Below are 14,422 nucleotides of genomic sequence, written 5' to 3' on the forward strand. Positions count from 1 at the left end.
TTGCAGGATTGAGTCAAAATTGCAGCAGTGATCCAATTATTCTAAAAAGAAACTATGCACCAGGCGGTTGTCTCTGGGAAATGCATGTGCATTTACCGACCTGCAAAATCACTGGCGATATTGACTGCAAGAGCTTCATTGACGTGTCTATTTGAAGATGAAAGATTGACTGGCTGCAGTCAGATTAAAATTGGCAGCTTAGAAGGAAAACTGGTTTCGAGATTTCAGAAGGTTTTGCCGCTACTTCTATACACTGATTTTGAATACCACACAACCCTCTCCCCTCTCCCCTTTACAAGATATATCTCTCAGGGGTATGAAGTAGTGCTAGTTCACACAAGCTATGACATGTACTCACTCGCTTTCTTACCAGAATGGCTCTCTGATTTTACTCGTAACGCTATTGTGTATCCCCTTGACACGGAGATCTTCGTGATAAAGATGTTTGATTACATCGGATGGGAAGAGGCATGGGGCTCCTTTTCAACGTAGATACCTTAGACTGGGAGTGCCGTTGGTACTTTGGTGGCAAGAATAAGTTGCTGTCAGGGCGGATACAGGCAGCCGACGGAGTCATGGCATCGTTGACAAGGCCATGAAAAACTACCATGGCGGTCGCCAGACAAGTGTTGAGAATGAGAAGATGGCGTGGTCTGTCAACCGAATTTGCGAAATAAATGACTTTTGGGAGTAGTCTTTCGCGATGTCGATGGTCGAGCTATGGACGTTGTATGATATTTGCGTCGGGTGGACAAGCTACAAAGTCTGCGATGGGGTTGACGAGTAACCAACAGCAGATAAGGGCATGCGTCGACAGCAAATGAGCCCAGTAAGGGTAAGAATTCGCTATCTCGAAATAGAATATTCAATTGTTTGCTCTTTTGCCAAGGTCAGTCAATGAGCCAGAGTCGCTAACAATCCGTCTGGTGTCATCCGACCAATTGGCAGTGGCCATGTTATGACCAACTGAGCTTTGCTGCCATGATATGCTCTTTGGGGGTAATGCTCCTTGCCAACGACAGGGTCCAGAGCGATGTTGCCCCGCAGCCGTGCCGCAATGATTGTTAAGCGAGACAGGCCGATGGGATTGACAAGGTTGTATCTAGAGAGGCCACGTTCCACATGATCGGGAGCGATATAGTGAGGGGTAGTCTGCCTTCTTTACCTTGGGAAACCGCCATCCACTAAAGCTTTGGATATTGCTATCTCGATTGCAATTCGGTCTTGAGCCAGGACTTCACAGGAGCGCCTGAATCCACCGAAGCCTAGTAAACGGTGTTCGTTCAAAGCTGAGATCATGCAGGAGCCCCAGAATGTAAGAAAAGCCTGAATAGGGATGTTATTTGTAGATCTCTGGGTCGTATGCTGATGAGATTTCGGATGAGTAGCCAGCCACGCCAGTGGATGACCCGACATCGGAATATGGAGATGATGTGAGTCTTATTGTTGCATTACATTAGCAGTGACACATGCATTTACAATTGCCTGACATTCCGACAGCATTCCGAGCATTCGTCGCTAGCCTCTCTAAGATCGAGTATTCTCGAGCATCAAGCTGAGAATGGACGGACGTATCATTCCATGAGCTCGGGAAGTATGTATTCCCATCATTCAAGCTCTGCGAAAACATATCCTAATGTTTTGAGCAGAGTATAGCTTCCCTAATGATGAGGTGAGCAACACACTGATCCTGGGTCTGATGCTATTCTAACACAAATATGGCTGAAGCCTGAGAATGACCGTCTTGGTGAGCGACTGCTTCGACTTTATGGCCTTGGACACAAGATTCCCGCGAGTTGCTAATTGACCCTAGATTTGCAACATCGAATCTGGCTGCTACAGCTCGAGGAACAGTTAGCCCTGTGTCCTGCGCACAGAACCGCAAAACGGGTGTTGGATATGGGAACCGGAACCGGGATCTGGGCCATTGATTTCGGTTCGTCATGCTCAATTATGGAATCACGGTTTTGTGCCACTGACACGTCGCTTTAGCGGACAAATTTTTGCATGCAGAGGTTGGAAGATAAGTTTCCGAGGCAACTGGATGATGGAGTCTGACATTCAGTAGGTCATTGGCGTTGACCTGAGCCCCATTCAGCCTGAGTGGTATGTTGACGTTCTTCAAATCAACTGCGTTAGCATCTTACTTATCATTGGTTTAGGGCGCCTCCGAACTGTGTGTTTGAGGTCGACGACTTAGAAAAGCCATGGACCTGGAACGAGCCCTTTGACTTCATCTACTGCAGAAGTATGGACGGCGCATTCGCGAATAAGGAAAGGATGATTAAGAAGATTTACAAGTAGGACAACCCTTCTTACCCAATGCGCTGGTTCTTGCGCTTTTGCTGAACATCACGCCTGTCTCACGTAGTGGCTTGACTCCGGGAGGTCATCTTGAAGTCGCGGGACTCGAATTACCGCCTGGTTGCGACGATGCTTCAGTTCCCAAGGACTCTGACTTGTGGAAGTGGCACGAGCTGCTACAAGAAGCCGCGACAAAGATCGGACGGCCGCTGGAGAGTCTGGCCCATAACAAGGCGGACCTAGAGAACGCTGGCTTTATCAACATTGTCCGTAAAGACTACAAGCTACCTCTCAACACCTGGCCTGCGGATCCCCATCTGAAAAATCTCGGAAAGTGGCAATTTGTCAACCTCAATCTCGGTCTCGAGGGGCTGTCCCTTGCTCTTCTGACCCGTGTTTTGGAATGGTCCAGGGAAGAGGTTCTTGCCCTATGTGCAGGCGTTCGGAGAGATCTGAAGGATAAGAGAATGCACGCTTATTGGAAAATGCAAGTTCACGCCTCGCGTTCTGCTGTGGGCTTTTTATGCTAACATTTTCAGTCACGTTGTCTATGCGCAAAAGCCCGAGGATGCCTCTCCTTCTGAGGAGTCGCAGGAGTGATGGGAAATGGCAGTCATTGAAGATAGCACATGAAATTCAAGCTGTTCATGCAATGAACTTGGACAAATTCTGCGTAATGTTCCGAGCTACTAAAAAGATTAAATACCTACACGTTCCTTTGACCTCAGTCCTAAAAAGTGCATGAGAAGACACCATACTCAGAGTGATCCCACGACAGCTCTATGATCCTACTCGATCAAAGAATGTCGTCAAAATTAAGTAAATGATACATCCCACCGGTGCCCGGTATCCGGGCAATAGAGAGAGCCACACCCGTCCCCGGACAGCGGCCTTGTTGGTAAATCGGCGCGGCGTGCGGCAGGGCCGATACCCACATCCCGGCAGTGGCCGGACGTGTGGAGGCACTATCCGTAGGGTAAACTTAAAGCGGGCTTGGCAACCTTTACCTTAAGCTAAGCCTCGGGTTCGGGTTAGTCGGTGTTACGACAGGGATAAGGAGGCCGTCTGCCGTCCCCGCAAAGCTCTCTATCTGATCCCAACCCCATTCCTGAACTTCCCCTTTTGCACACGAACACTTACGCGTCTCACTGGCTGAAGAGGGGTCGCATTAGCCCCATAAGAGAGAGACCTTTTTGCCTCTCTTCCCCATCATGACTGGGGCCGCACAAGATTTTCTAATTGCCAGCCAGCTCAGCCAAGCGCCCCCCAAACGACCTTTCGTCTCTAATTCATTTACCTTTACCTTTTACTCCGTATCCCCGTCTCTATCCGCACCTTATTCTTTGCTCCTCGCTCTGGCCCCGTTCTGACTGATTTCTTGTTCATCTGAGCTCAACTAGTGCCAAGGTACCCGCGTATTACCAACCAAACACACACGCCTACCCACGTGCTCACAGGCTCACACAAACATACCCTCGTCTACTGTCATCGTTTGATTGTCGGTGAGACAGTAACACTATTAAAACATACCTTCGGACTTTGCCCCACTTTCTCAAAGGAAAACAATCAACGGGAACGGCAAATAACTACGGGATAATCGAACGCTGGAGCTCATCGCCATCTCGCATACTATTACCACGACATGCCGCCCCGGAAGGGTAGTCCCAAGGTGAAGACGGGATGTCGGACATGCAAGTGGGTTTTGCCTTTTCCCCTCAGTGGCTTGCTGGAATCAGATCCTTCCGAACCTTTATCTTTCATTATCCCTCAAATGGCAAAAGGGAAAAAATCTTGCTTGGGAGGCCTTGGCTGACTCTGGGATGATAACCAACTAGAGCTCGAAAGGTCAAGTGCGACGAGACCAAACCCAAATGCATGCGATGCACATCGAGTGGCCGGCAATGCGCCGGCTACGAGCCGACGCTCGAACACGGCCTATCGTGGTATCGGCCTCAGCAGCTAACCGCTCACGACCAGCGTGAGGGCAGAGCCTTCCAGTTCTTTTCTCACATGGTCGGGCCCGTCTTGTCGGGTCCGATGGACACGTACTTTTGGACGCACTTAGTTGTACAGTTCAGCCACTTTGAGCCCGCCGTGCGTCATGCCGTCCTGGCCATCAGCTCCCTGTACGAGGATTTCCACGACGGCGCCCGTGTCACGAGACAGAAGCCCGGAAACGATTTCGCGTTGAGTCACTACAGCGCGGCTATCCAGAGAATCAAATCCGCGCAGGATGAGCAGCTCGTGTTGCTGGTGTGTATCCTCTTCATCTGCATCGAGTACCTCCAGGGCGACGTCGAGGCCGCGCTCCGGCACTGCAAGCACGGTATCATGATCCTCAACCGGGTGGGCTGCTCTTCGTGGGCGCACGACTATCTGATGCCGATATTCCGGCGACTGAGCTTTGCCTCGTTCTTTTTAGGAATAAAACCGTCCGCAGACGCTGCGGTACCGGGTCTGTTAGGATTCGAAGTTCCGATACCAGACAAGATCGAGAGTCTGGGGGAAGCACAGAGCGCGATCGACGACTTGATGATCCACGCCATCCGATTTGTATCTGGCGAACCAACAGCCTTCGATCGGCAGGATCTCGAGACGCGGTTAGGCCAGTTCCATGAAAAGCTCACCGAGTTTGACGACTCGTTACCCCAGACAGAATCGGCGGCAAAAGTCGCGATTTGCAGCATGTTGATGAGATTTGAGATGGCCAAGATACAGATAGATACGATTGATGGCAAGGAGGAGACAAGATTCGACAAGCATGTCGAGGGTTTCCGCAGAACGATAGAGCTGGCAAGGCGAGCGTCACATCTGAGGAAGACGTATCCCGACGACCGTCCGCACGCCAGCTTCACATTCGAGAGCGGTTTTCTATCACCAATGTCTTTTGTATCCAACAAATGTCGAGACCTGAAATTGAGGCTGGAAGCGTTGGACTTTATGGTTGAGCTCGCCGCGCCGAAAGAAGGCTTTACGGACGTTGGCACCTTGTGCAGGATCGGCCGGCGAAGCATCGAGGTCGAACATGGGATATCTTTGATCGACGGCACGATTGAAAAGGATCCAGTCGCGCTCGCGAAGTTCTCCTTCCCTCCTGAAGAGAACAGGATGTTTGCCGCACCAATAGATCACGAGTTGTACGTGATCAAGAATGAGGATGGAACAACTACGTACCGGAGAAATGTGTCATTTTTGAGGAGAGACGCCGAGGGAACGGTCAGTTCCAGGCAGGAGTACATCACGGACCAGATATCGGGAATGGTATCGCAAAATGTACCATGTATGAGGTGTGCAAAGTCTATGTAGCACTACAACGATAACGAATGAGATTCCCCTTTGCCCTTCTTGGCAAGTCTGCATTTACTGGCCCAAAGGAATAAACTTGAACAAGGAACTTTTAGACTTGCATGCGTGTCCCGCGTTGGATCTGAGTAGCATCCACCTTCGGCATCCCACATGCCCCCGGGACAGCTCCATAGCCAGATCTGAGTTTATTTGACAGCGTCTCCATATGCGAAGATCGGTCAACGATCCACCAGAAACGTGTTTGTGAGGTTGATTCTAGGTTTTGGGTAGTTTTCGGCGTTCGCCTAAGAGAAACCCCAGATTCTGTGCTTGTGTTTGTGAGCATGAGTAGCGTACGAATCAACTTACGCGTGAAACACGCCGAGATTTCGGCCGAGCCAAAACTGCCTCGCTCGGAGATCAGGCTTGCGTGGGCTTCACCCTCCTGATGATGAATCAAAGAACTGGAAGGATACCACCTCCCCTTTAGAAACACCCATGATCACCCTCGTGAGACCTTCTAGCTTCAGCAATGTCATCGTCCACCATGGCCTAGCTGCCGAGAGGCTGGTGCCGTAGCTCCAGTCCCAGAGTGGCGATGGGGGTGATCCGAACGCCGCTAAAGCGGCACTTGCGCCGTGCCACACATTCACATCACCCTCCTCCACGCCTCCGGTCTTGCTCCACTGTGGGGCAAGACCGAGAGGAATAAAAGCCGGGCGATCGCCGGCTCGCTTTTGCTCCACGGCACTCTGGCCAGCGCCCCCCTACCAGAGCGGCCTTTTCGTCCTTTGCACGAGTCCAACGTCGTACTGTTGTTTCGACAGACGCTCAAACTGACGAGATTCCAGGAGCGAACCACTATGGCAGGTCCGGGCAGATGGAAGGGAAGCTCGGCTTTTCCGTATGGCAGAGGGGACAAAAGGGGCCCATCTAACAAACAATGGTCATATATCATGAAGAACATTTCCCCATAAGAGACCCGACATGTAGTCGAAGTCACGGGCATTCCCAGTTCTGTCTCTTGTTGTGGATAGAAGAGAGAGAAATCGTTACTCACCCAGAACGTTCGTCAACATGCCTTCCCCTATTTGGGCCCTCGCGGCCGCAGTCGCTCCGGCTTTCGTCAACGCCGCAACCCTCGCCGACGTCTGTACGACTGCTCACGCGCAAGAAGCTCTCCCCGCGAGCGGCTTCATCCCCGGCATCACCATCGACGCGTCCTCCGTCGTGACCTCGGTGGTCAGCAACGCCTCCGTCTCCTCCGAGTGGTATCCCTCTGCCACCATCGAGTACTGCAACGTCACCTTCGCCTACTCCCACGACGGCCTCACCGGCGACAAGGTTCACGTAACATACTGGGTGCCCTCTCCCGACGCCTTCCAAAACCGCTATGTCTCGACTGGCGGTGGTGGCCTGGCCATCAACTCTGGAAGCCAGTATATCCCCACGGGTATCATCGTGGGCGCCGTGTCTGGCATCACAGATGGTGGCTTTGGGGACTTCAACACGCAGTGGGACGCCGTCTTCCTCGCAGCAAATGGTACTGTCAACTGGCAGTCCGTCTATATGTTTGGGTACCAGGCACACAATGAGCTGGCTACGCTGGGCAAGGAGTTCACCAAGAAGTTCTACAGTGTTGCCGCCGACCAGAAGATCTACTCTTACTACCAAGGCTGCTCGGAGGGAGGCCGTGAGGGGTGGAGTCAGGCACAGCGGTTCGCAGACCAGTTTGACGGTCTTGCCATTGGTGCGCCTGCTTTCAGATGTAAGTAACATTTCCAACGTTGTCTTTTTTTCCTATGGTACTGACAATCGCCTAAGATGGACAGCAGCAGGTCAACCATTTGACGGCCAACGTCATGGAGCAAACCCGAAACTACTTCCCTCCTAGCTGCGAACTCGAAAAGATCCTCAACATGACCATCGCCGCCTGCGATCCCCTCGATGGCAAGACCGACGGCGTCATCGCCCGCTCCGACCTCTGCAAGAACACATTCGACTTCAACACCACCATCGGACAAGCCTACTCCTGTCCCGCCAAAGCCGCTAGCACCGGCCCCGGCTTCCCTACCCCGGCAAGCCCGGCACAGAACGGTACCGTCACCACCGAGGCCGCGACTTTGGTCAAGGACTACTACGACGGCCTCCACGACTCCACGGGGAAGCGCGTCTACCTCAACTACCAACCCGGTTCAGCATTCTCCGACGCGACGGCCTCCTTTGACGAGGCAACCCAGACCTGGGGCCTGAGCATCTCCGGCCTCGGCGGCGAATGGGTCGCCCGATACCTCCAGCTCCGCGACACCAGCGACCTCGGTACCCTGGCTAACGTTACAGCCGATACTCTTCGCGACTGGATGCTCTACGGCATGAACAAGTACGCCGACTCGCTGCAGACGACGCACCCGGACCTCAGCGGAATCCAGTCCGCTGGTGGCAAGATCCTGCACATCCACGGCGAGCAGGACGATTCCATCCCCGCCGCCTCGTCGGTCCACTATTACGAGTCTGTGCGGAGCATCATGTTCCCGGGTCAGGGCTTCAACGAGAGCGGTGCAGCCATGGACGAGTTTTACAGGCTGTACCTTGTTCCTGGTGGCGCCCACTGCGGTGCCAACTCGAACCAGCCTGGTGGCGGATGGCCTCAGACGACGCTGCAGACTGTGATCGAGTGGGTTGAGAAGGATGCTGCCCCGGCGACGTTGAACAACACGGGTGTTGGCATCGACACGCTCTGCCGCTGGCCCATGCGGCCTTTGTGGTCTAACGATGGGGCTTCCTTCGATTGTGTTTACGACCAGGCTTCTATTGACAGCTGGATGTACACTTTCGATGCCTTCAAGATGCCCGTCTACTGAATAGCCGCAGACCCGAGGAAGTAGAGTTACATTTGTACAAGGCTTCTGAACTATTCGTGTACATATTTGTTTTGCAGTAACTAGTACAAAGCCGATTAATCTTCATGTCTAAGTAGTGTCGTCAAGGCAGACGTTCCCAATCCAGACTTGAGTTCCTCCAATTGCTGAATGTGGATGGCATGATCCATGAGAGAAAAGTCAAACCCATTATCCTGGATAATCTCCCGGCAATGATCGATGCTAGATCTTGTCCGGTGAAATGAGCTGGTGGGCAGCCGCTCACAATATGGTGAACTGTAAACATTCATCGCCCCCAATATTACCATTCCTTTCTTCCACTTTATACTTTTCTGCCAACGTCAATCTTCTGTTTTCGCGTCCGGTTTTTTAGTGCATCCTTGCAGACAGTTTAAGCGGCATAGCTCTCAGGAACATAATGCTCGAGACTACCCGAATCTAGTCGGCCTTGCGAACGGTGGCACTCGTCGCCTCCAAAGCCTCAAGCTTTGTCGACGCGACCCAACAAGCTTTTTCGGACTGAACAAGTCGTGTGTCTTGCAAATGACAGACTCAGTTTAGATTAAGATCTACGGTCCCCGCAAAGATCGGACCGCATTGACTACTTTGACTCAGTAAACGGCTATGACGGCACCAAATTTAAGTTATCCTAGCTTGAGGAACGTAAGGAGAAAGCCCCTGTAATGTGAATGGCGGCACAGGAAAGGCTGTGTGCACTGGTACCGATCCCACGGTAGCGTGCCTGGGCTTGAATAGCACCGCTGGCCTCATTATCATGAGCCTCAGTCTATGGCGTGCGATATAGGACGTGCCTATGTAGGTCGTATACCGCGATATCAGTGGGAACACAGTCTAGCACAGACCTTGTTTCGGCAAGTGAAGCTTTTGGGAAAACTTTAGCGAATAAATCAGCGTCTGTACTCCCGAAGATCGTCGGCGATCTCGAAAGAACTGATGGCATCCTAGATCAGGTCCTAGGAAGATCCCTGCACTAGCCCTCGACAATCGCAGGTTCTCCGTTCATCTGAAAGAGCTTCCAGAAGAGAGATGGAACGTTAGAGAACGTAGGGTAGCAATAGCTTTGACTTCAATCGGTCATTCCTAATCATGTTGACATGATTGTCTGCAAATGTTTCGAGAGACTCTAGATTAGCCCTCTGCCCATTTACTTCGTCTCCATCACGGTTGCTTGCTGTCCGTCGCTATTTTGAACCTCTTGTCACTGCTCATAGGGGAATATTTCATTATCATTTCATATTTTTACAAAAAGCCTCACAAAGGGAATATGACTCAAGCCCTCCCACCGTCCTTGGTCGTCTCTTCCACAATAGACCACTTCGTCTCAATCGTAATCGCCTGCGCATTCCGGGGCAGCCTTTGCGTCGACTCCGTCTCCGAGATATCATCCTCGTCCGTCCCATTCGACCGCCTCCTCAACTCCCCCCTCCCGATCACCGTCGTCGTAAAGTGCACATCATTCTTGCCGTACATCGTCTCGAGCGGAATTCCGTTCGTCAAGTCCTCCACCAGGTGCTCGTGTTTGCACGACTGGCTATTGCCGCCCAGCCGCGACACGTACTCGTCCGTCTCGAAGCGGCGGTGCTTCCAAAAGGCCCAGAGCGGGAGCAGCATCGGCAGGGAGTTGCAGAGGATGGTGAGGTTCGTTTCAAGGACCGTGAGGAAGGTCGCGACGGGCATGTTGCGGACGACTTGTTCTAAACTGTAGACATCGATCATGATGCGGAGCCTGACGATGGAGGCGATGATGGCACTAGATCGGAAAATGTTAGACAACGACGCTCGTTCATCCAAGACAACGCTTTATCGATCCGCCGCTGTTGATGGAGGGGAACCACAACTCACATGAGATTCAACAAGAACACACCACTCAGCCCCCACCGCGTCGATACGCTGACCTTCTTTAAGCTCCAAATCGTGTAAAGCGGGACCAACATGATGACAGTGTTGGTGATGCAGTTGAACAGCCCTGTCGAGAGGATGCTTGCCTCGTGCTCGCGGCAAATGTCCTTATTCGTCGCGTGCCATTTGCCGTTGGTGATGTGGCAGACCAGCAGAGTCTGAAGGATGTTACCGATGCCCCAGAGAATGACGATGAGGAAGGTCATCTTGGTCGCCAAGCGCATAGGCGGGCTCGTGAAGACGCGGAGGTAGAAGAAGAGAACGCTGAGCTTCGTCGTTAGGCTGACGAAGCCAAAGATGGTATCGGAAGGGAGGAAGAGCTTCGATTTGCCGTCATGATTAGCAACCGATCAGATCCGAGTAGCCCCCATAATCTCACAGCGAGTTATGAGATCGATTTGATAGGGAAACTCACAGAATCCAAAAACGTCCAGTTCGCCTCGACCTGCGAAAGCTCATATCCAAGACCGGCGGACGTCCCTGTAGCCAAGTTTTAGTAACATATTCTCCAGACAACCTATCTTTGAGCCTCCACGGCACAGTTTTGTAGGATGCTCACAAAGTCCTTGTATCACCAACAAAGCAATCCCCTGAGGAACAGCCAACAACGTAAAGTAGTCATCCCAGCCCAGCCTAGATCCCGCCAGCACACGAGAGACGACCCGAAGCGCAACCACCAACACCGTCACGAAAGCCACCACCGAGTTGGCAATAAGATACGCCGAAGCCTGAGGCACAATAGGCATCTTGGTGTACTGCATGTGGGGAGAATTCTCTCCGTCGTCGTTCGGGATGCCGAAAGGGTGCGATCGCGTCGGTTTGGCCTGAGGAGCTTTTCCTGGTGACTTTGGCGGAGTGCACCGTGCCGGGGGTGGGAAGAGAAAACGAAAAGAAACAGAAGAATTCCGAGAGATTGGGAGGGGCAGGGAAAAAGAGGAATACAGGCCATGTTTAAACTCGAGATACTGCTCCTCGCTTCACTCTGCTTAACCCACTCTATCGCTTTCTCTCTTTCGCTCGCTCTTGCAACAAGCAATGCAAACAGGGATAAGGTCACATTGAGTTTCAACGCATGGGAAAACGCGCCTACGATTCTCGCTCGAAAGGGCAATGACTCGCACTGGGGCGTGATTGTTCCCCCCTCCTCCCCTGATCTCGCTTCCCCCGGGCTATATAGTGGGCACCTGACGATGCTGACTCGGAAGGGTGGACTGAAAGACAAGAAAAAGACCAGACATATCGTTGAGACCTGCCCAAAGAATCAGTAGAGAAACCCACGATGCTAGGAACGCAATAGCCCGCACATCCACATCCCGACTTGAGGCGGCTTTCCCATTCGCCTCGCTTTCTGAGCCTTGACTCCTTGCGCCCTCCCCTGGCCTAGCGTCGTCCGGGGCCCTTCGCTAATACCGACAATGTCCATACCTAGACTTGTTACTCCACGCTAGACTCTTCAACACAGAATCACATAAATCCTCCTTTCCCCCCTTGTTCGTCACATACCTTACCCGGGGGACGCCATCGCTTTGCAAGTTTGCTCCTAGTGAAGTTGCATCTGTCAAGGTCGCTTAGGTCTTGGTACAGCCGCCCCCTGGCCCGGAGACCTATGCGGCATACTGGGATAGTTTAAGAATTTATGGCTTTCAGAGCGGCACTTGATTGCTGCGCATCCAACCCCAATGGAGGCGAGCTGCGGGATGTGGTGGATCTTCCCCGATGTCACACGTGGGCGCAAAGTTGCACTCGGAACTCTTCGACCATTAAGCGTCGAGAGGAGCACGGAGTACACATGTATAATTGGAAAGAATATGCAACCTGTTATCAGGTTGTTGAAGGAGTTGCTTTTCAGACTTCTTTGCTAAATATGTGATAAGTACGTAATCCTCATGGGCAAAAGTCGGAAACTCGGGCAAGTACACTGCGGATCGTGAGTCAAGTGTCGGGAAGCGGCAGGTCGATCGACAGCAATTACCAAAGACTCAAGCACTTACCTGAATGTGGACATCACCGAGCATCAATGAAAAAGCACATGAATGGTTCGATGCCTGAGCGCTGAGCTGAGCCCGGCTATCTGGTCTCCATTCCCAAAGAACAAATTCAATCCAATTGCGGATACCATTTCCATCGTCAACAAGCAACCCCCACCTAGACCCTTGCAACTAGGGCGCTAGTTGGTTGCAAAATAGAATGGCTGCGCTATTAAGGTTAATTACGTCTATGAACCTAGGGGCTTCGGGCGGGTCTGGCTTTCGTCAACAGGAACGCTACGGATAGCAGCGTTCGCTGGCCTTGCCTAAACCGGATGATTGGTGCCGGGGATGGGTCGACGTCAACGTCCTGTCTTGGGAGTTGCTATCCGGACATGGCGATAAGGTTAAGAGAACGCTTTCACGGTTGCGAGACTAGAACTTGGCGCAAAGGTCGCGTCTAGCATGAAGTTACAACCCCCATGTCGCGTTCAATCAAGGTGTTCCCAGTCAAAGCACCTAGCATCCACGGAACGAGGAGTTTCTCAACTCTGCCTGATCAAGACTCGAAGTAAGTAAATAGTACAACTTGAACTTCAGTCTAGACTTATGGAATCCATTTACAGTTGGTTGACAATATTCAGCCTCAAAGACCAGTAATTCATTCCTTTTGTGGTACGTTAACGCAGTGCTCAAATACGAGCTGTTTGCAACTTGAACAATAGAGCTTTCATATTCCATCATTTCAAGGGTCTGGATCTTTGGTAAAGCATATTGTCGCTCATTGTCTCCGAGTATCCAACAACAATGACCTTTGAGATAGTGGTTGAAAGGAGCTAAGAGCGTCAGGGCGTGTGGACGGAAAAACAACAATGAATTCAAAAGCGGCAAATCGAGAGCCCTTCTTAAAGCAAGTCACGAGAGTACGATCTTATATCTATCGATCTACATTCCGCCGTCTTAGACTAGTTTGGACTCATCAAAGTCGTCAACTCACACTGCTCACTGCAGTCTACGACTAACCATTCAGACAAGGTAAGTGACTCACCCCCAGCACATAACTAATATCCTCTCTAGACACCTCCACCCATTCCATTCCCACAGCCTCCAAGCTCAACTATGTCCTCCCCATCCCCATCCATAACCTACCCCCCTCGAGGTGTAACAGCCTACACTTCAACCTCCGGTCCCATCCACGCTCCCAACCTCGAAGCCCTCGACCTCCTCCGCGCCCGCCCAGACTACGAATCCTGCATGCCGACCCTAACCTCCCCCGAACTCGCAACAGACTGGGACGCCCACTACCTCCTCCCCAACCCCTACCAGAACCCACCCACCCTCGACTCCGTGACGAACCCCCTCCGCGTCTCCCATGCCGAGATCGACGCAACGTGGGACCCGTATAAACTAGCCGCCATGATCACACGATCCCACCAGGACATGAATATCCTCGACCATACTATCGTCGAGGTGCAGAGAGAAAAGTACGACGTGGACCGCATCCTCGACGACGCGGAGCGCAAGAGGAATGGAGGACGGTACCCAGACTCTTGGACGAGTTACTCTTCGTTTTCCGGACGTGGGTGGAACAGCGATGACTATCGTCGACGTCGGGCAGCAATGTGCAACGAAGACATCACGCCCTCCCGGCAGTCCAGGGCCAACTCAGGATGGGACGTATATAAACTCCGCGAGGTCTTTTCAAGTCTCCAGACTGATGTCGGAACCAAGGTAGGTCGACTTGCTAACGTGGAGACAGAGTTGCGTCGCAAAGTGCTTCAACTTAACAGACTTCTGTAAGAGGCATCGAGTGTGCTGAGTTTAGAGCAGGTTTGTTCTCTACCGGAGAAACATGGGAACTAACCTTTGAAGTTTGAGAGCAGGGGCAGCGACCCAGTTACGTTGGAGGAACGTCACCTTCAAGCGCAGAATCGGGGACGGCGGAGGTGCTTAGGTAGGGAAGCACAAGTAGAGAAGAATTTGATTTTGCCAGACTTTCTGTCTGAGACAGAGGCTGGCCTCATACGCCTTATTAATGGCTAACCATGGTATCTATGTGCCCTGAGC

The 14,422-nt window shown here is 52.0% G+C and overlaps 6 protein-coding genes across 6 annotated transcripts; 4 read left to right on the forward strand and 2 right to left on the reverse strand.

Moving 5' to 3' along the window:
- Nucleotides 1-1,297: 1,297 nt before the first annotated feature.
- On the forward strand, nucleotides 1,298-2,904 carry CCOS01_04921 (methyltransferase domain-containing protein; the record flags this gene model as incomplete). The annotated part of the gene is made up of 11 exons (XM_060453102.1): nucleotides 1,298-1,315; nucleotides 1,389-1,433; nucleotides 1,501-1,594; nucleotides 1,650-1,672; nucleotides 1,729-1,747; nucleotides 1,814-1,936; nucleotides 1,993-2,015; nucleotides 2,069-2,106; nucleotides 2,163-2,300; nucleotides 2,372-2,710; nucleotides 2,844-2,904. The coding sequence occupies 11 exons, from the start codon at nucleotides 1,298-1,300 to the stop codon at nucleotides 2,902-2,904; spliced, it is 921 nt and encodes a 306-aa protein (XP_060317060.1).
- Nucleotides 2,905-4,179: 1,275 nt separating this feature from the next.
- Nucleotides 4,180-5,610, forward strand: CCOS01_04922 (uncharacterized protein; the record flags this gene model as incomplete). Its single annotated transcript, XM_060453103.1, has 1 exon — nucleotides 4,180-5,610. The coding sequence occupies one exon, from the start codon at nucleotides 4,180-4,182 to the stop codon at nucleotides 5,608-5,610; it is 1,431 nt and encodes a 476-aa protein (XP_060317061.1).
- Nucleotides 5,611-6,026: 416 nt separating this feature from the next.
- CCOS01_04923 (uncharacterized protein) lies at nucleotides 6,027-6,547 on the reverse strand (the record flags this gene model as incomplete). The annotated part of the gene is made up of 2 exons (XM_060453104.1): nucleotides 6,027-6,356; nucleotides 6,407-6,547. 2 exons carry the CDS (start codon nucleotides 6,545-6,547, stop codon nucleotides 6,027-6,029), a joined length of 471 nt encoding a protein of 156 aa, XP_060317062.1.
- A 119-nt stretch (nucleotides 6,548-6,666) lies between these two features.
- On the forward strand, nucleotides 6,667-8,450 carry CCOS01_04924 (tannase; the record flags this gene model as incomplete). The annotated part of the gene is made up of 2 exons (XM_060453105.1): nucleotides 6,667-7,357; nucleotides 7,414-8,450. The coding sequence occupies 2 exons, from the start codon at nucleotides 6,667-6,669 to the stop codon at nucleotides 8,448-8,450; spliced, it is 1,728 nt and encodes a 575-aa protein (XP_060317063.1).
- Nucleotides 8,451-9,758: 1,308 nt separating this feature from the next.
- CCOS01_04925 (uncharacterized protein) lies at nucleotides 9,759-11,149 on the reverse strand (the record flags this gene model as incomplete). Its single annotated transcript, XM_060453106.1, has 4 exons — nucleotides 9,759-10,239; nucleotides 10,332-10,708; nucleotides 10,804-10,868; nucleotides 10,948-11,149. The coding sequence occupies 4 exons, from the start codon at nucleotides 11,147-11,149 to the stop codon at nucleotides 9,759-9,761; spliced, it is 1,125 nt and encodes a 374-aa protein (XP_060317064.1).
- Nucleotides 11,150-13,474: 2,325 nt separating this feature from the next.
- CCOS01_04926 (uncharacterized protein) lies at nucleotides 13,475-14,309 on the forward strand (the record flags this gene model as incomplete). The annotated part of the gene is made up of 2 exons (XM_060453107.1): nucleotides 13,475-14,151; nucleotides 14,234-14,309. The coding sequence occupies 2 exons, from the start codon at nucleotides 13,475-13,477 to the stop codon at nucleotides 14,307-14,309; spliced, it is 753 nt and encodes a 250-aa protein (XP_060317065.1).
- Nucleotides 14,310-14,422: the final 113 nt, after the last annotated feature.

This window comes from Colletotrichum costaricense (assembly GCF_030867565.1).
Source record: "Colletotrichum costaricense strain IMI 309622 chromosome Unknown Scaffold_4.1, whole genome shotgun sequence".
Classification (NCBI taxonomy): domain Eukaryota; kingdom Fungi; phylum Ascomycota; class Sordariomycetes; order Glomerellales; family Glomerellaceae; genus Colletotrichum; species Colletotrichum costaricense.